Source organism: Heliangelus exortis, chromosome 1 (assembly GCF_036169615.1).
Source record: "Heliangelus exortis chromosome 1, bHelExo1.hap1, whole genome shotgun sequence".
Lineage (NCBI taxonomy): Eukaryota > Metazoa > Chordata > Aves > Apodiformes > Trochilidae > Heliangelus > Heliangelus exortis.
In genome coordinates this window covers 57541931-57562212 of record NC_092422.1, presented here as the reverse complement: position 1 = coordinate 57562212, position 20282 = coordinate 57541931, and the positions used below count along the sequence as shown (strand labels likewise).

Sequence of the window (20282 nt, the reverse complement as noted above, 5' to 3'; positions counted from 1 at the left end):
ATCCATGAGGTCCCTTTCAACTTGGTATTTTATGATTCTATGATCCTATGAACAATACATAACAATATTCAGCATTACTAAGGGTATAGAACTTTAAAAATCATGACATGTTTATACATAACTTTTGGGTTGATTTTTTTTTTTTTTTGTAAATACACTCAATTAAATTGGAGCAAACACCAAGAAGAAATCAGACTGATATATCATTGTTGCTTGAAGTCAAGGTTGAAGTGCAAAGGATGAGGATGCCCATGATCCATACATTCCCCAAGCGTCATATTTTATCAGAGATTAAAATAAAGAAATCACTTGCCTTTCATTTAGAAAACAATTCTAGTAAGAGTCACATTTCAAAGGATATGCTATTGATTGCAATTCAAAGCAGAATTCAGAGCACAGATTAGAGCTCTGAGCTAGTCAAGGGACTGGCAAATACTGGGGTGGATTGACTACTACAAGACACAGACTGAACATATCAAGTTTAACTAACCCTGTATCAATAGATAAATGTGGTATTTTAATTCTGAAGATTTTGGTAGAATGAGAAATCTGACAAAATGAAAAAATTTCCCTGAGTGAAAACATGTATAGGGTTAAGTTTTACTCAGAAGAGTAAAATATTTCTAAATCAGTACAAGAAAAATTATCACAAAACTATACATCCTTAACTTCAGCTTTTCAAGGCAACATTACAGCAACATTTGCAAAAAAGACAACCACAAGATGGCTCCTTTCATACGATGCTAGCAAAAATAGAAACTTATTCTGATAACGTAGACTGCTTAGTCTCTGAACTCCCTTTCATGAACCACTGAAACACCAGGCACCATCCCCTTTGACAAAAGATGGTGCTACAACTGCTTTATTAAATCATGGTGTGGAGAGAAGCTTTCTTAAACAAGGACTAAAATCCTCATACACCAGCATCTAGACTCACTGAACAGGGTGCATGCAGGTTTGAAGAACACTTGCCGGGCTCAGACACAGACATCTCACACTCTTCACCTTTCTCAAGACTTTTGGGTTTTGTCTTTGTGAGAGGATATGGCATTTTCCCCTTTATTAAATAATTTTCCATGGAAAGATTTCCAGATTATTGGATTGTAAAATTATTACATGATTCATTAACTCCACACCATACATACGCAATCAAGCTACAAATTTGGTTGTTGTTTCTTTTAACATTTGAATAAACATTACATAAACATAGCTTCAAGCTTCCATCCAAGTGCAAAACAGAACAGTACTTTGAGTAATTATAGGTAACGTGGTTCTTAACATAAGAATGTCTGATTTGATGGGAAAGGTTTGCTATGCTCAATTACACAGATTCCATACCAGCAGCCATGAACTCCCAGAATCACAACGTTCAGCACATCATGGCAGCCTTCTTCAGGCTGTGAAGGAGCTGACATTTTCATGGTATCCTTTGCATTCCTGACATCTTATAATACCTCGCAATAGAACAGAAAGGACAGGAACACGTTGCTCCCCCCATTGCTGAACAGCAGACTATAACACAGCAACCACTTACCACTGCTTAACAGTGGAGGAAGACAGCATCTCTAATGACATTTAAGGGGGAATTCAAGGAGTCACCATATGAATTATTTAAAGAGGAACCTGAGCAAAACAAGTGCACACACTTGTGAGCTTTTTCAGATAAAAGTTTTTCACTGAATGCAATTAGTTAGGATTTCAGATTTATGTTCACCTTCAGTGTAAAGATAAGTTGAGATGCCATAAATTTTCACAGTCCTGCAACTCTGCCAAGACATCCTACTTTTGAAGATAAGAGCACTGAAGAACCTTTTTACTGCTATGGTTCAGCCTCAATATAGCAGGAAAATGGAAATGGTTCAGTATTGATTTCTTACAGAACTAGGCTTTTTTACCACCGTGCTGGTATTTTGTCTCTCAAGAAATGTAAATTTTTAGTTGAAATTGGTAAGGAATGTGGGAAAGAGAAGGGTAGTTTGTCAAAGAGCCAACAAGTATAATTAAATCTCTGACTTTTTAGACACCAGACTTCTCAGTCAAGCATGGCCCAGATGACTCACATGTATCAAGAAGAGAATAGTTGCATGGAGGCAGAATAGACAAAGCCTTATGATGAACAAGGTCACTCTTCCCAGGCTCATAAAAGATAGCAGCTTTACAACTGTAGTGTAACAAATTTATTTTTATTTATTACCCACAAAATCACATCTTTTCCTTGCTAGTGAAGTTCTTTAAAAAGACTTCTTTATGCATGTGTAAATACTTTTCTAATGAAATCTTGGTTTGCCTTGCAACCCAACCCTAGTTTATTTAATAGTGAGATAGCTTTCTCCAGGGAAGGCGTCAGAAATGGGGGATGGGAAAGGAAGAAGTTGGCTCTGGCTACAGCTTGCAGCTGCTCTTTGCTACTAGCTTGCAATGGAGTAATACATCAGTAATTATTTGAAAGTCAGACAGATTCCCTGCTTTTCTTGCCAGACAAAACTCTGAGAACTGAGGACTGGGAAGGAGGATAAAGGACTTTCAGTTTACTGTTTTTCCACTCGGTTTTTTTTTTCCATGTTAGCAACTACTGCTGCTTTTAATTTTCTGATCTTTGTGCCTTCAGAGGCTTTGCATACTACACAAACTTATTTTTAGCAGTTGAGCACTAATGCTTTTAAGTTTCTGAAATGAATTTTTACAAAATATTTCAGCTATTTCTGCCATGAGCTTCCATCTGAAAGAATACTTTTAATTTTCTACTCTGTTTTAAGAGTGATTGCAACAGAACACAGTCTTTACTGAAGAAAGGTGAAGACAGAAAAAAATCTAGGTAAGAGAAACATACTTCAAGAGATACACCACTCACTTGTGGTTTCGTTAACCCAAGAAAGGAAGTAAACCCTAACCTTTGAACTAGTTCCTGAAAATGATGATTCAGAGTCTATTTACACTAAAAAAAGGATGGAAAGTTCCCACCATTGCTAAAATAAATTCATGGCATGTAAACAAAGGTTTTATTTTCATCACAGTTCACAGAGTGTTTCAGAAAAAAAGAAAAAAAAATAGTTTTAATAACATTGTCCTTTTGCAAAATCCCCCTCAAAGGTTCTAGATAGGTAAATAAACTTACACACAAGTAGCTAGTATAATCCTAACAGAGTCAGAACAGGATTTAGGAATATTATAGGAGGCAGCCAGCAACTCTGTGACAACCTTCTCCGAAGATAGGAGGTTTTATCACGTTCATGACCAGACAAAATGCAAGGAACTTCTGTGACTGGGCACATCCATGCAAGTGACACTTAGAGAGGATTCATTTGTCAGAAGGTGGATGCCCAATGCAGCTTGAGAAGCCTTTGGACTCCCAAAATACCTATTAGCTCTGTGCAAGCATGGCAGAGGACCCGTGTGACACCGATACCTTCCCGCAGCAGCAGCTGCCAACAGGGAAGAATGCCCGTGGGCATCTCAAATGGCACCAGACTTGTATGTAGAGGCAACTAAATAAAGCCCGAAGTGGTAACCAGTGCAAAGGATTTGCATGAATTATGTATTCAATGAAATTCTACAGTATTTTTTTAACAAAAAACAAAAACAAACAACCCTTACTTTGTTCCATACAAGTTGTTATGAAATGCTTCATATTCAACCTGGCTGAAAAGAAAAACAGGCAAATGCAATTTATTTGTATCAGAATGACACAGAGAAAAAGCTGGACACTACCTAAGCTACCTAAGTCAGCAAATTTCTTTTTATAAAACGTTTTAAAAACGTTTTAAATTTTTTTCATTTTCTAAATTTATACTTGTTAGACTCTATTGAATATACAAGAGGTCCTCATTTACAGATTTTTTTTTTCCCAGTCTTTAGGCAAAAGAGCATAGAAGAGCAAACTGAGCTAAAATAAAACAAATCTTCTGGTACTCCCCTTTGCCTATAAACTCCTATGTGTCTTTTTCTGTTTATTTCTTCGGGGAAATTTAGTTCAGCTGAACATCCAACAAAACATGAAGTCTACCTCGTGGATCTGACAGAAACAGAAACAGAAACAAAGCCTCTTCTTCCCTGAGATGAGATGAAATGAATGCAAATAGGCCTGCAAATAGCTTTTTTTTTTTTTTCAAATACACAAAAATGTGAGCTACTAAATTTAGTAGGTGAATTCTTGAGTCATAAAAAACCAGGAATCTGTTTTTTGTGAAAATAATACTGTAAGCATACTATTTATTGCGTTCCATTGAAGAATGTCAGTTTGCCAAACATAATAAAGCTAAAATGTCTTCATACAAACCAGAAAATGCAAAGAACCTGAGATGCATTGTATTACTGCATCCTTTTTTTTCATAAAAGGTTGTAAATCACAGTTTAACCCATGACTGTCAATATGTGCAAACAGATCATAATACCAGCTATATTTACCAGAGGAGCCCAATCTATAATCTAGAAAGAAAATAGAACCATGTAACAGACTTATACCATATTATTCTGATCTTTTGGACAAAAAGATGGTAAAAAATATCTTTTAAGATGTTTACAGTTCCATACAGAAGCTAACCATGACAGAAGTACAAAAAAATTATAATTGAATTGTAATAAACCATTAAAAAAGTTAAAACCAAACTCCCATGTCCCCAGTTCCACATATGACAGCAGTTAAAGAAAACATTTTAATTAATATATAATTGATTTTTTATTAGAATTAAGCTACAAAGCCCATTGCTAAAGTATAATTAGAAAGAATAAATAATGTATATTGTATATAATATATAATAAAATAAAATGGTTGACCTCATAACAAGGAATCTAGTCACAAAACTAAGATACCAGGGTTCAATTCCACATGCAGAATTCCTTCTTAGCATTGTTAAAGCTTCTTCCCTTCTCTGCATTCTACTTCCCTCTTTCTAAAAGAAATACAACAGCATTTGTTTATCTTGCAGGAAGTGGTAGAAAGTTCATGAAGACTGTGTCTTTAAGGAAACAAGATACACTACTACCTTTATTTGTTATGTCAGTCTCTATATCCCAGTATGAGATAAAAAACCACATGCAAATCTTGAGTATTCCTCTTCTTAAGTTCAGGAATATTTAGTACTTGCTCATTTTCACTATAATGCACAGGATTTTAATATTTATTGCTTTTTATGACAGTCATAAACAGTATTTTGTATACTCAATATATATGAACAGGTTGCCTGTTTTCAGCCTAAGAGAACATATTCTTCAATACCAGGCATTCTGGTAATAATACTTTTACATCATAAGCTATGGGCTTAGGATTTTTTTTTCTTTTAACTGTTTTAATACATGGGACCTTCATTATTTAATCCAAAACCAAAGCATACTTACGTAAAGTTTTATCAACTACCTGGCTATGTATGGGGGAAAAAAATCCACATAACCCAGAAAGAGAAGTGGATATAGGATGATATACTCTCAGAACTTGTGAAAGCAAAGCCCAGACCTAACATAAGATGAACACTTTTTTGTAAGGCCAAGAACAATGTACTGAACAGAAGGTTGCTGCAGCTGAAAGTACTCCCTCCTCTGGCCACAGGATTTAGCTTTCTGATGCTTCAGTGTCACTATATATGAAGGAGTTTATCTGTAATCCATTCTCCTTTACACATTAATCTGAGATCTATAACTTGGTAGTGTTGTTGGATACAAGAGGTGCAGTACTTGTACAGTACAAACACTGCAGAAAGTCCTAGAGCTGAAATTCCACATCTATATATTCATACTATTGTTGTATTTTTATCTCAAAGCTCTTTGATTAACTGAGATTACCACCACCCAGGATATGGTCTTATGGTCTTATTATTCCCATTTTGAAGACTAAAAAACCTAATGAAATAAGCTTCTGTAGTTTAAATATGGACACAATGAAGAAGACTGCTAAGGTCAAAGCAAGTTTCAGAAAGCAAGCTTTCCATCTTGATGGAATCTCTAAGATGGAGATGGAATGAGATGGAATCTCATCTCTGTCATTATACTGCTATAAAAATATAACCACATATAAAGTTAATAATTTTTATCAGTTCAGAGTTAAATACTAAAGTTCTGGGTACCAGACTTGTACTGCTTGTACTAAGTGTAGAGCCATATGTTAATTATTAGTTGACTGTCAAGATAAAAACAAAACTTCTAGAACACAGGAAAGGTGGTTTGGTTTTATTTTGTTATAATTGTTCCAACCTTGATGCACTGTTTCTAGTTCAGGCAACTACTGTGATATTTTAAGGAAAATCTGAAGGCAAATCTCTTCTTTGCTGCTGCAACAGCATTTGGAAAGCACCTTCTCTAAATTAGTACATTACAACACAACCAATAACTAACTCAGTTATCAACACTTTTCCACAGTGAATGAATTCCCAAATCACCCCACTCAAGACTAAAGACCTAGTCCATACTCTAATTCCTTCTCAAAGATTTTACAAATGCACAGAAAGACTATTTGCTGCAGGAGGTGTATGTCAAGGGGGCCATTCATGGTGGATTGCATTTTCAGGGTGCAGTTCTTCTGCTTGCAAGGAAGGTGGTTTTCTTTGTGTTAAAATCTTATCTCAAAGGTCTGGATATTGTACACACACAGTTTTAGCTGTGCCAAAATCCAAATTAAAATAAATGTGGGGAAAGCCTACGGAACCACAAGTCATACTTTTTATATAAAGCCACAGCTGGGGAAAGTTTCAGCAAAAGCTGGTAAGTGATAGCACAGGAGTCTATAGTTTCCCATGCAAAGAACAGGAAAAACTAGTTTAAAAACCCCAAACATTATTATACATCAAATGACCAGTTGAATCAGAAAAGTAATTGAAAAATAAATTGAAATAAATATTTTTTTCCAGATACTAGTTTCTACCAGCACAGTAAAAAATACACATTTCTGATGTACATACCTAGTTCTAGAAATACTTACATTTTCTTTCTTCCTGAGAAATTAGAATGTCTATATTAAATAAAAGGAATTTCCCAATATATTAATAATAAATTTAACTTATGTTAAAGAAAAGCCTGTGAGTTGCATAGGTCTCTTCACACTTTTAACAGGATATTTGTACCTTCTTTGCCCCTGAATGCAATTTCTGGCTCGCATCACTTGACAGATTATACTGAAAGAGGAATATCCCTCAGCTTAAGGGGACAGATAAATGTACTCAGATGTATGCAAACATATTACCACCAATTGAATTTTACTGCTGTCAGAAAAATAGCTTAGAAATACTTTCAACAGAAAATAATAAGGGATAACCAACAAAAGTTGACTTAAGTTTCTGTGGAGTCATTAAACCTGACAGGATTCTAGATGCAATTAAAAATTTGGCATTATCTTCTTAATCAGTCACTAACCAGGTTATCCTTTGGTTTGCAATCCATTCTGCAGCAGAAACCCAAAGCGATATCCAAGTACTGAGGGTTAATGGCTTTAGCTGGGAAGCACTTACATGGAGTATGAAAACAACGCGACTGAATATTCAGATACGCGGTCAGGGCCTCAAGCAAGGAAACGTATCACACACACCGAGTCTCTTTGAGTTGGGGGAGGGTCTGCGCAGGTGAACAAGACTGCTTGGTATCTGGAGGAGGGCTTGAGGTGGGGAGTGCCTTGTTTCCATCAGATCTGCTTCCGCCTGTGTGTTTTTTAACACAGATAAACATCTTATCTCCTCAACTGTTGTCGCTAACCGCAGAGGTACTCTGGAAACCCTACCCGGTGCCCGTTCAGATACGCAGCGGATCCTCGGGGGAGGCCGATTCCGCTACCCACAGCACAGGCTCAGAAACGCCGTCGGCAGATTCCACCTGCGCGGGGGAGACAGCAGCGAAACCACGAACCTTTCCCTCTCGCCCCGCGTCGCCGACGGGCTTTCCCCGGCGTGCCTAGAGCCGCCGGCCCTCTCTACCGAAACGCCGGGCCCCAGAAGGCTGCTCCCGCCCTACCCTGGAGGCTGCTGCTAAAAGAAAAAAGGCTCCTCAGGGCGCCGGCGGCGGCACCGACCCTCCCGCCTCGGGCAACGGAAAAAACGGGCGGCGCGCAGCGAGCGGACACGCGCCTCCCGCCACCACCCCCTCCCTGCTCCCCCAAGCGTTCCCGCTCCCGCTCCCCCTCCGCCTGACTCCCGAGGGGCTCCCGGGCCCCGCCCGTGAGGGGCGGAGCAGCGTGTGCGGCCCCGCCTCGCTTCCTTTGTGCTCGGGCAGCTCGCAGCCGCCGCAGTCGCCGTCGCTTCCCGCCGGGGCAGCGCGTCCCTGCCCGCACGCCCGCTCGCTCGCTTCTTCTCTTCCTTCTCCCCCCCTCCCTTCCCCTCCCGCCCCTCGCCCCATTCCCCCTCCTCCCTTCTCCGCCCCACCTTCCCCCTCCTTCCTATTCCCCCCTCCCCTCGCCCCTGCCGCCGCCGCCAGCACCACCACCACCCCTCTCGCCGCTTTCGCCCTGCCCGCCCTCCCTCCCGCCATGTCGCTGGGAGCCGTCCCCGAGGCGGGTTTCTCCAGCGAGGAGCTGCTGACCCTGCGTTTCCCCCTGCACCGCGCCTGCCGCGATGGGGACCTGCCCGCTTTGTGTTCGCTGCTCCAGAGCTCGCCCCGCTCCGACTTGGCGGCCGAGGATTCCTTCTACGGCTGGACGCCCATCCATTGGGCCGCGCACTTCGGCAAGGTGGGGCCCGGCCCGGTTCGGTTCGGACGGTGGAGGGGAGCGGCCCGGGGCAGGTGGTGGTTGTGGTGGTGGGGGATGTGTATGTGCGTGAGGAGGGGAAGGAGGACGCGAGTCCCGCTGGCGCGCAACGCGGCGCCATCTTTGCCCCTTGCGCGCGCTCTGCCGGGAGGCAACCGCCGCCCCGCGCCGCCTCTTCGCCCCCGTCCTCCCGTCTGCCGCCGCTCCTGCCCCCGCCGGCGATCGGGGCGGGAGGGGGAGAACCGCGGCGCTTGGCTTCTCTCCGGTCCCCCTGCGGTCAGCCAGGCGGGGGTGGGGCAGATGGCGGTGGCACCTGCCGTCCCCGAATTATCCATCCCCCCTCTACCCGCGGCCTTTTTTTTTTTTTTTTTTTTTTAATCGCTCGCTTGGCAGGGGCGGCCGAGGTTTCAAAAGGCGCCCGGGTCACCGGCGCAGGGCGGCGGGAGACAGAGGGGGAGGAGGATGAGAGATAGGGCTTTCCTCCCACGCTGATCCCCTCCGAGCTGGCTTGCCGGGGCGTGAGGGGCCGCCGTGTTGGCCGCCTCCTCCCGGGTAAGCCACCCTCTCGTCGCGCTTTGTCTGCAGAGACGGTCTGTGGCCCTTATCGGCTTCCAGCTCCACACCTGGAGACTGTTTTGTTGTGGTGGCTGTGTTATGACTACTGGCTCTTGTTAGGAGTTTGGGAAGAAGATGTTTGTGCTTGTAAAGCACTCCGTTGCCTTAAGTGAGAAAAATAAATGGCCGTTTTTACGCAGGCAGACGCTAGTATGGAATTAACTGCGTTGGCATCGTTGCAATGCAGGAAAGATCAAAACATAAGTAGCTACAGTGTGGTTTAAAGCTGTGACCGCGGAGGTTCAGACATTAGGAAGCCATTTCTTTACCGAGAGCGTAAAGAAGATTGCAGCAGGCTTTCTAGAGCGGTGGTCGATGCCCCAAGCCTGCTGGTGTTTGAGGCATTTGGACGATGACCTTAACCTGCTTTAACTTTTGGTCAGCCATGAAGTGGTCAGGCAGTTGGACTGGATGATCACTGGAGAGCCCTTCCAGCTGAAATGAAGTCTGTTCCTGAAACCTCTGCCTTCGGTTCTTTCTGAACCTTCAGCGTGAAAAAATACAGCAGTCTTTCTAAGCAAACAGGCAGTGTTTAAATCCACGCTATGCAAGTATCCTAGTACCGTTTTTGAAATAAATGTGTTTATAACCATCTTTGGATTGACAAATTAAAAAATGAGAATTGGCAGATACTTAGAAAATGGGCAATGGAAAAAATAACCCGGATGTTTCTAAAGTGCCTTTCTTCTCTCACTTAGCTTTAACCTTAAGTCTGAAGATGAGTTGTATCACAATTTGTTCATTTCTGTGAAGAAATTTAATTTCTTCTCCTGTTTCTAATACACTTAGTGGTCCAGCCTGTGCAGAATTCCAGCCTAGACAGCTGGGGCTTGGTTTTTTTTTCCTCTCATTGATTTGTCTGGTTTAAGATTTTTAGGGGCTTTTGGTTTTGTTCTTCCACCCATTTCCAATATACTTCAGTTTGTTTATTGTTTGCATTTGGAAGGAGGACGAAAATTTAAGCAGTTGTCATGGATTATAAAAAGTACATTCAGAGATGGTGTCTATATGTTAAGTGATCTTCAGTGCCTGTTGAAGAAACATTTTAGAACTAGTTCTTCAGTCTGAAAAGAACCTAAAACAACCCAAAGCAAACAACAGAAGACAAACACGCAAAACCTAAAGCAGAATTTTATCTGTTCAGAAAGAAACTGCTAGTCCTCTTCACTGAAAAAAAAATGCCTTAAACTTTATTATGAAGTATGCTCATAGAATATGTGGAGATATGAATTTGGCATTACAGTCTTAGGTTTCCTTTTTCCATCTTGTAAGAAGCGGTATGTTGCTTGTGGCAGTCATGCTTTTGTCTGGGAAGTGTGTGTGAAGGTTTTTGTTTTGCTTTCAGTGTCTTCAGCTTTCCACTGGCCATCCTAGGTTATATGAGGTTTTGTGTCTGTTCAAGAGATTGTTGCAGAAACATTTAACGAAAAGAACAAGTCATGTGTTTGTATTTGCCATGTTCATTCTAGGGTATTGGCAAAATTTGGGTGGGTTTTTTGTTGTTGCATCTAAAAGGGGAAACCTGGCTAGTGAAATGAGACTGGCAAAGATGGTTTAGGCTGTAAATGGGTTTTGAACAACTTGGTGTAAACATACTTTCCTAAAAGCCTTGTGACAAAAGTCCAGGCAGTTTCAACTTACAGAAGTTACCTGTGTGATCTTTAGTCTTGTTTAGGTAGTGTTCCTTTCTCTAAGCCATAGAGCATGCAACAGACTTGAAAAAGTTATAGTAATGTGATTGAATCCCAAATTAGACTGACTTTGTGTGGCGTAATTGTACTTTCACCTTTCACCAATTAATAGATGGTTGCCAGCAATGAAACTAACTGCTCTTAGTGGACACTGATATGCCGGTTTTAGGTTTTTATTTATGAGCATGGTTTTTTGTTTGGTTTGGTTTTTTGTGTGTGTTTCAGTTTTTTTTTTTTAATTCAGTTTCATCAAAATTTCAAGTGGAGTTTTTATGTTTCTCAAAGTATCAGAGTTGTAAAACGTTATTTTTTGAAATGTTCGTTACTAGTTAATGAATAAGACTGATTTCCCTTCTTTGTTTTTCTAGATTTTGTTGGATTTACTCTTGCTTATTGTTCTTTCCCTGTAAGAAATAAACAGTGACAGAACTTTGTGGCCGTCCTTCCCATACAGAGCTGTTTAGCAGCATGATCCATCAGACATGCATCTAATTGCAGCTCTGTGGGAGGCTGAAATGACAAAACCGATTGAGTTCCTTTCTGAAGAAGTCATTGTGGAACAATTTGTTGTAAGCAGTGAAATCTAAAGCTGTTCATGCGTGTACATGTGTGCTAATGCACACACAGCATCAGTCTAGGGCTGGTGAATTTCAGCAGTACAGAGATGGTTCTGTCCCTTGTTGTAGAGTTTGAACATAGAAGAAAGCCCTCATATCAAAGTGCAGTACAGAATCGTTTTAGAATAAAGCTGTGTAGGACTGCATTCTTTCATACACCTAAAGATGTGCTGCAGTAAGGAAGGAGCAATAGTCAAGTTCTGTTAGAAATAAGAATGAGAAAGTAGAAAGCTTTTTGGGGGCTGATGCTGATCTTATACTAGAACAAATAAAAATGGAGTATCTGAAGACTAAAATTGAAAACATGGTAATTTTTTAGTAGCTTGCAAGTAATAAATAAAATACTTGCAAAACCAATTGAAGAGAAGCTTTTCTACTTGTAATATCTGGATTTTCTGTGGAAGAATGGACCTGTTTTTAGGGATAGTAGCATGTCCAGATTTATTTGTGCTGAGTATCTTTGCAGTTTGTGTGTGCAGGATATTTCTGTAGTTAAGTGCTCATACCCTGAGGTGTAAATTAATTCCCATTACAGTTGCTGTATTTACTTAGATTTAATTATATAGTGCCCTAAATTACCCTGGCATTCTTCAGATTCCTGAGAAGATGGGTCATAATGTAAAAGTGTTAACAATCTAAAAAGCTACCAAAGAGGTAGAACGTTAAAGGGCTTGCATAAAAATTTAAGTTACTGTTAATTCACTTTCTTCTACTAACCTTAATTTAATTTTTCTTTTTAGCCACTTCCATGTGTATTTTTATTTTCTCTGGCCACATCTATGTGCTTGTATTTTTTCCTACATTTATTTTTGCCATTTATTTTTGCCATTTACATCATAAGGAACAAAATAGTAGTAATTACATTCTGTTTCTTTTGGAATAGAAGTAGTGCAGATAAAAAAACTTTTCTCTTCCTTGGTGTTTTGCTACTGTTGTGACCCACATGGGGGCCTGTCTTTTTCATCAAAGCAGTTTAACCTCTGCTTTAGGTATAACAGTACAGTGGAAAACATTCACTAAGATTATTTAATGAAAATGGCTTTGTGTCCTAATCTGAAGCCTAAATAATCAAGTAATGTATTGTTTTTTCATTACATTGACTTATCCTATCCACGAAAGTAATTTACCTCATTCTTCTCTAGTGCTGGAAGAAGTAGGTCTTTCTGACAGCTGTAATGCAGAAGACTCATGCTTCAGTACTAAATGGGATGAAATGTCAACTTAAAGCCCTGTGACAGATAAGGGGGGGGGAAAAAAGCACTAGAGAAAAGAGTATGTAAACATAAAGTTGCATAGATAGCCATGACTGTGAGTCATCTTATAAAGCAGATTTAAACAGTGCAAGATGACGTGTGAAACGGCTCAAATGTTTTTCCCCTTTCAGTTGGTGGGTTATAATGCCTGTATAATTACAAAAATTTTGAGCCTAGTTTCTGTGCAGGAAATAAACTACTTTCCTGAAGTTCTAATGCTTGTCTGAAGTGTTTTCAAATTCTGTTAAAAGCCTATTGTTTTAAAAACTGTCTGAGCGTAATTTTTGTTTGCAGTTAGAGCAGAGGAACTTTTTGGTGTAGCTGGAGCATTTTTCCATCATATTGCTTATTAATAATTACAGCATTACAGCTATTAAGGGTTAGCAGCAATATTAGGGATGCTAGCATGTGAACAGCAACAAAAATCTGTACTGGCAAATATAAAATGTATTCGGGTACTGGAGCATTAAAATCGTGATTTTTTTTTTTTTCCATATCCTTTTGTAATGTAATTTCTTTAAATTAAAACTACTTGTTTGCTTTTGGAAAGGTACATTTTCGTTGATAATGTTGAAGCTTGTGCCAGTGTATTTCATAAATACAACAATGTTTCAGTTACCCTCAGCCTGATGCCTTTACTTCCCTTAATTAGTGCCAATGCTTTTTAATTGCACCTTTATGAGCAAATTACTCCATAGCTGTAGTAGGGCTAATAAACATTTCCTTTAACTGTGTGAGACTGACCAGTAGGGTTTTTGTGGGTTTTTTTGTTGTTTGGTGTGGGGGTTTTTGGGTTTTTGTGTGCGTTCAGTTTTGGTTTTTGTTTGTTCTTTCTCTGCATACCTGAACCAGTGCTCTGAGTCAGTGTGGTGTTTTTTTGTTTTGACGTTGGTCATGTGTGTGCAGTGGTGTTTGTTTTCTAACCACAGTAAATGGAAGCATAGACTAAACTGTTTATTTTAGCATAGTATATTCCTTTTCCTGTCAACAAAAAGACAATGTTATTGTGTGACAGGAAAGGAGCTTTTTTTTTTTTTTTTTTTTTTTTTTTTTTTTACTGTTTTTGAAAGTTGAGGTCATTGTGGCTGTGGTTTGCTCAGCTTCTACAAATGTGATATTATGAACATTTAAAAATAGTAGCTGGCTATCTGACACTTCAAATGAGTATGATGGGAAAATAAAAGAATATAGTGTGACAGAATACTGCAATTTTTTAAAAACAGCGAGCTTTTCTTAATCATAGGAAAACAGCTAAAATAATTTGTTCCTTTTATAGATTCAGCATAGTGTTAACAGTGTTAGTTTTCATTAGTAATCTGTATCTGTCACTCTAGGAAAACGTTAAAGAAGCTTACTTGTGTTTTTGTGAGTTACCTTTGTTTAAACTCTCCTGAGAATAGGTCTTTGTATCTCCTAACAGAATTCTTGTTTTTGGTAAATGTTGCCTAATAATGCCTGTTTAGTACTGTGTTTGCAGCTTTGCTGGAATAGCAGCTCTCTTCTAGATATGATATAGCTATCATATATATATGTATATACTATATATTTCATATAAGTATGACATAGCTATCATAATTCTAGAGCAGTTGTTTGTAGTACTGATTGATCTGTTATTTAAGCATGAGCATACATGTGTGCCTCTGTAACAGTACTCAAAAAGCTCTTTTATTTGGTTCTGATGTATTTATGCTTTCTTCTCCGTTCAGAAAACAAATGTCAGAATTCAGTTTGGGGGGTTGTGAATTGCCTACATTCCAGGCACAGCCAAAGGAGGGAGGAGTGGGCAAGTCCTTGGGCAAGTCCTCATGTTCGTATTGTCTTTTGGTTTGCATCCATGGAGTGTCACTAGTAAATTTAGCTTCTCTAGGCTTTGTGTATCTAGCACAGTATTTGTCTTAGCACATCTGTATAACATTTTCGGTTTTATTCCCTCGTGTCTTTAAAGCTGGAGTGCCTAATGCAGTTAGTAAGAGCTGGAGCTTCTGTAAATGCCAGTACAACACGTTTTGCTCAAACACCAGCCCATATTGCTGCTTTTGGAGGACATCCACAGTGCCTGAATTGGTTGATTCAAGTGGGGGCCAACATAAACAAACAGGTATGGATTCACACATATTTCATGTCTGCATATAGTTTTGGAAGGAATGTCTTGGTCTCTTTTTACTAGATGTATGATCCTTGCAATCACTTATTTTTAGCATCAGCTGAAGTAAAATGACTTAATTATCAGGTGTAGATCTTTTTCATTATAGTATAGAGAGGACTAATAAATACCCTTTAAACTGCCAAAGGTCTGGAGGACATTTGTTTTAGGAACTGACATCTTGCTACTTATTGAACAAAGTGGTAGGCTGTTCTGGTGTTGGCAGCATTAGCAAGTGCTCTGATACTGTAATGCCTCTTTGGGGGAAAGAAAAAGATCAGTGAGGGAGTTATTACTGAGTAAAAATGCTAAGGATGGAAAAAATCATCATTACCTGCAGAACCATGAGACATTTGTGGTACTTTATTAATTTGCCATACATCTAACTAATGAGACCTGCCATCGTTTATTTTAAGGTGTATCTGGTTTCGTACTGTTTTCCTTTTTAGATTACTAGATTTTCTAGTACTTTCCTGCAAAGGATCAGGAACATGTATTCTACTAACAAAGAATGAATTGGTTGGGTTTTTTTTAATACTTATTTAAAAATAATTTTCCATTATTTTACTGTGGGTATGGATAATGGTTTATTTAGTAGCAGAGAGTGTATTAATATAGCAAAATTCCTGTAAAGGATTGCTATACTCTGGTACAGTAACAGAATTGAGTGCTTATAGCTATCATACTTTTAGAGCAAATGTTTGCAGTACTGATTGATCTGTTATGTATGCATGAGCATACATGTGTGCCTTTGTAACAGTACTCAAAATTATTATTTGTAATACTACATGTGAGCAATCAATACTGCAGCATATGCTCTTCCTAAAAGCTGTAATATAGCACAGCATTTGTAAAATGTCTGGTCTGTTAAATATTGTATCATACTTCAAAGAGGATATTTAATGGCCAGGCTGAGTTTTATATGCAGTAGAGTTTTAACCTAAGTCTGCTGAAGATACTGAACATTTGCATTTCTAGAGTTTTGGTTCTTTTTTTTAAGCTATGCAAAAACAAGAAATGGGGAAGTTTGTGTTGAGTTTTCAGAAAAGAAGGCTGATGCATTGAGAACAGCTGTGAGACACCAGGAGAATTGTAGAAACAATGAAGGTGACTGGATGCAGAGGCTGTAGATCACATCTTCTCCTTGATACCTGACAAAAGTAACTTATTGCATAAGTTATTGCTGCATAGTGGTAGAATCTTCAGAAGAGAAAATACAAGAAGTATAAATGCATCTGGACACCAGGTAAGAGTAAAGAAACTGTGATTAGAAAGGAAACATGGCATGCACAGAATAAAGATGTACAAATATCTGCTAAATGAGAAGAGAAGAATGAATGAAAATGAATGAATGAGAAGAATGAAAGTTTCCAACTATGAGGATAAAGAGAAGAACTGACCAGTGAGGTTGAAATGGAGTTGAAGAACAAGCTTGCTGTCTTGGAACGTAATAGGGGGAAAAAAGTCACGTCTAGCGAGATAAGATAGAGCAAAGAAGAAAGTAGGAGCTAGACCCCCAAAAGAAAGAAGAGTGCAGAGAGTTATCTCCATGGGCAGAGGGCAACGTGCAGACTGATTTGTAAAGGAAAGGAGAAGGCAGTTTAATACACAGTTAAAAGTAGGCAGGAAACTCATTCCATCTTAAATGAGTCACCAAGTCTAGCCAGTGACTCAGGAGCCATTATAAATATGGCCTGTTACTAGGGCAAATCCAAATGACAAGTCTGTGGCAGAAGAGTACTGTGGTTCTCAAGTTTTGAAGGTAGTGGTGATAGTATCCTAAGTATCCTATAGACTTCTAAGGACAGATACAGGTATTGAGAGGACACTAATATCTGTGGTACTGAGAGTTATGATGGAAGCCTTGTAAATTTGTAATGGTAGACTCAAGCTACCCTTGAGTGCAAATACTCTTTGTTGCCCCACAAAATACTAATTGACATGCAAGAAGAGGTATATTAGATTTGGTTCAAAGATAAGATAGATCTGGTTAATTAAAATGGTAGTAGAAAGAAAAAAAGACTTAAGGTCCTTGTTAGGAACCAAGTTAGTTTCTAACTTTCTGAGGAACTTTTTCTAACTTTGTTAAACACACTGGTTTCATATGTGCAAATACTGAAGGCTAAACAGTGTACCTTGATACCTATAGCAGAAAACACTGATATTTGGAATGTTTCATACATGACTGTGTAAAGCACACTGCATGTTTTATGCCCCCCAGTTCCTTCCAACTGTTCATTGAATTGCAGTCAAATTTTACTATTCTTGTTTTGAGTTGAACTGCTTAATAAATGATCTTGGTTCCTTAGTTAATTTCCAAGCATTTTCAGGTGATCATCCAGTGCTTCCACACACACTGCTGAGCTTTTGTAGCACTATTTCCTGATGTGTATTTTGTTTATTCCTTCCAGCTCGCTGACTGATGCTATGCTTCAGACATAGTCACTGCCTAGTGCTTGTGTGAGGACAAGTGTTCCATGGACACTGGATAGAAAGCATATGCTGAAAAAGATCTGGGAATACTTGATACTTAATCTAGTAAAACTTTCCTTCCAAACTGGTCACTGGCTACAAATTAACACATCGACTCTGGAAAAAGAAAAAGATAGCTTCTGAAAAGGAATCCACTCAAGTCTGTCTTGACATAAACTTCTGGTACTTGGTAGAATTTGCATGTGTGTTTTGTGATATCTGCCCTGAGGTATTGTAGCCCATGCTGCCTGCCCTGAAGTTCAGGAAAACTTGAAAATGCATATCTCAGTGCTGGTCACAGTTGCCCAGGATATTTCTCAGGCAGCAGCAAGTTAAGGCAAATGCTGAAAACTGCTTGTCCCAATAAGTTCTGTGAGTGTATCCTGTGATGCCCAGCCCTCTATGTGCTGGCTAGAACCTCTCAGTAATCAATGGGCAGTTTCCTCCCCATCCCCAGGATCATCATAAAAATTGACAGGAGAAAGATTAAGTGCCAAGCAATGATCTGTCTGTTACTACCTAGCAGTAGAGAAAGTAGTACTTTTTTTTTTCTTTAGTTGGTGGTCAGTCCTGCTAATAATTCTCAAACCTGAAAATGTGACTCAAGACCTGCATTTGGCTGCTTGCCTGCTCTAGTTCACTTGAACAGTGCAAAGCAATAGTGCTACTTTCCCTGAAATTTTTTTTGTTTTATCCTTGTCACAGTGCAGATTGATTATGTGCTGTTGTACATATTATTAGATAATCGTGAGTGTTTTTTTATGAAAAAGCTGGGTACTTAATTTAAATATATCTTCCTTCTAGTGTCAGCCTCTTAAACATTTCTATTGTAAGTTGCCTGTGACAAAAAAAAGCAGTTTTGTGTAAGCCTGTCTTAAGCATAAAAGATGAGAAATACTCCTTATAATTCATACTAACCTTTGATCCAGCCAGTTACCACCGTGGGGCCACGGTGACAGATTTAGAAGGGTTAGAATACCCCTGCTAACAAGAGCTGTAAACACACTAATCTTTGGGAAGGAAGAAAATACTCATTCCTTTGGTATGTTACAATTTCATCAGTTCTCATCTGTATGCAAAATTCAGGAGGAGAAGCCATCACGAATTTCAAGTGTTTTTAACAAAGACTGAGGGGAAAAAAAGTACTTGGTATTTTCCAACTTCTGCTTCCCAGCTTCTGAAAGGGTAGGGTGCTGGGTCTGATGGATTTGAACAGCTTTTGCCAATGTGATTGGCTGATAGAGCTTGATATTTTGTCAGTTAAGTTATGGAATTGAATCAGTTTGCCTCTTGTTAGGGTAAGTAGTGCTTTTGTATCTTGGTTAGATACCTGTACTACAAATATTTTAACAAGTGCTTGCAGTGTTGTGGTTTAACTCTTGTGGGCACCTAAGTACCACAGAATTGCTTGCTCATTTCTCCTGCAGTGGGTTGAGGGAAAGAATTGGAAGGAAAAAGTGAGACAGCTCGTGGGCTGAGATAAAGACAGTTTAATGAGTAAAAAAGGAAGAAAACCAAAGCCCAAAACCAATAAAATCAGGTGATGATAAAATATTTTAATTTTTTTTCCTTTTAAACCCCATACCACAACCAAAAAAACGCCTTGCAGTTCCCCACCGCCCCCTGGCAAAGTACACTCCCCACTTTTTTTCCCAAGCATAATGTATGTATAAGGTATTCCTTATATATTATATAGGGAATATATATTTCATATATATATGAAATATATATTATGTATAAGGTATAGGGTATTCCTCTAGTCAGTTTGGGTCAGTAGTTGAGCTGTGTCACTTCTAGTTTCTTATGCATGCCCTGCCTACTCATAGCTAATTGCTGAAACACAGCACCATACCAGGTACTATGCTGAAAATCAGCTCCATCCCAGCCAAAACTAGTTCACATAGTCGAAAGCCTTCAGTGTAAATGTGTATGTAGGCTTTCATTTTAAAAAGAAGTATTTACAGGTAACTTTTTTTTTTTTTTTTTTTAATGAATGGGATTGATTAGGATACTAGAGAGTGAATTCAACTGAATTCAGGGACTTCGAGCAAATTTCCCATTTTGTTCTCAAATTCAAAGTTCAACCAGATGATCCTTAAGACAACAGAAATCTGTATCCCAAGAAGACAGAGACTGGAAAATAGAGTAAAAAATGGCTTTAGACTGAACTTTAAAAGTAACCACACAGAGTAACCAAAAAAAAGTAACCAAACAGAGTTTGAGGAAAAAAAAATCTCATCAGTAGAGGAAGTGTCATTTGAGGTTAAGCAGTGTAATGAGGGAATGCAAACTGATTTAATCAAGCAAGATAGATATACTGAGAAAATACAAGCAAAAAGCAAAAGACTCTTTGGCCACATAAATAGAATAATAAATGAAGCTAGATACTTAGACAGCAAAATGAAATAGAAGTCAAAGGTAACCTAGTCATGACCCCAAGCTAGGAGAGTGTTGCCCTTGTCCTTCTAAAGGGTACTCATGTTCCTCCAAGGGAAAGGAGGAAGGTGTTTGACAGTGGCAATGAATTGCAAGAAAAACATAGCTATGGTACCTCATGACTCTTTTTGTCTTCTCCTGAGGAGCACTATATGAGTCTCTGCAGAAGCAAAACAGTTGTGTTATCTTGAATGCTAAATCAGTAAGACATAATTGGTCTTTCTGCTCATTTTTTTACAATGTGACTTCTGGATTTTGAGACAAGTTTGGGTTATTGGTGCAGTGTTATGTAAGAAGGGTAAATGGGACCCTGAAAAGTTCTTGATATTTCCCTTTATGGATTGTTGCAGAAAGGATATCAAACTGAAGCACAGATGGGGACTGTGGACAATTGAA

At 39.1% G+C, this 20282-nt stretch overlaps 1 protein-coding gene and 2 long non-coding RNA genes across 5 annotated transcripts in view; 1 reads left to right on the top strand and 2 right to left on the bottom strand.

The window, feature by feature from the left end:
- Positions 1 to 615: 615 nt before the first annotated feature.
- LOC139806008 (uncharacterized) lies at positions 616 to 3699 on the bottom strand. The gene is made up of 2 exons (XR_011722662.1): positions 1528 to 3699; positions 616 to 1488 (listed from the first exon to the last, which is right to left on the bottom strand). It is a non-coding gene; the product is annotated as an uncharacterized lncRNA (long non-coding RNA).
- Positions 3700 to 4638: 939 nt separating this feature from the next.
- LOC139796031 (uncharacterized) lies at positions 4639 to 8041 on the bottom strand. The gene is made up of 2 exons (XR_011725804.1): positions 6432 to 8041; positions 4639 to 6399 (listed from the first exon to the last, which is right to left on the bottom strand). It is a non-coding gene; the product is annotated as an uncharacterized lncRNA (long non-coding RNA).
- A 139-nt stretch (positions 8042 to 8180) lies between these two features.
- The window catches only part of ANKRD10 (ankyrin repeat domain 10), a 36009-nt gene continuing 23907 nt past the window's right edge, over positions 8181 to 20282 (top strand). For 2 of the 3 annotated variants that reach the window (XM_071743559.1, XM_071743549.1), the window contains exons 1-2: positions 8181 to 8641; positions 14781 to 14933. In XM_071743559.1, coding sequence (XP_071599660.1) covers positions 8441 to 8641; positions 14781 to 14933 — 354 coding nt within the window. In that variant the 5' untranslated portion in view covers positions 8181 to 8440. Of the gene's footprint in view, positions 8642 to 9079; positions 9212 to 14780; positions 14934 to 20282 lie in introns of those variants that run through there. The other variant, XM_071743570.1, reaches the window with a different exon arrangement.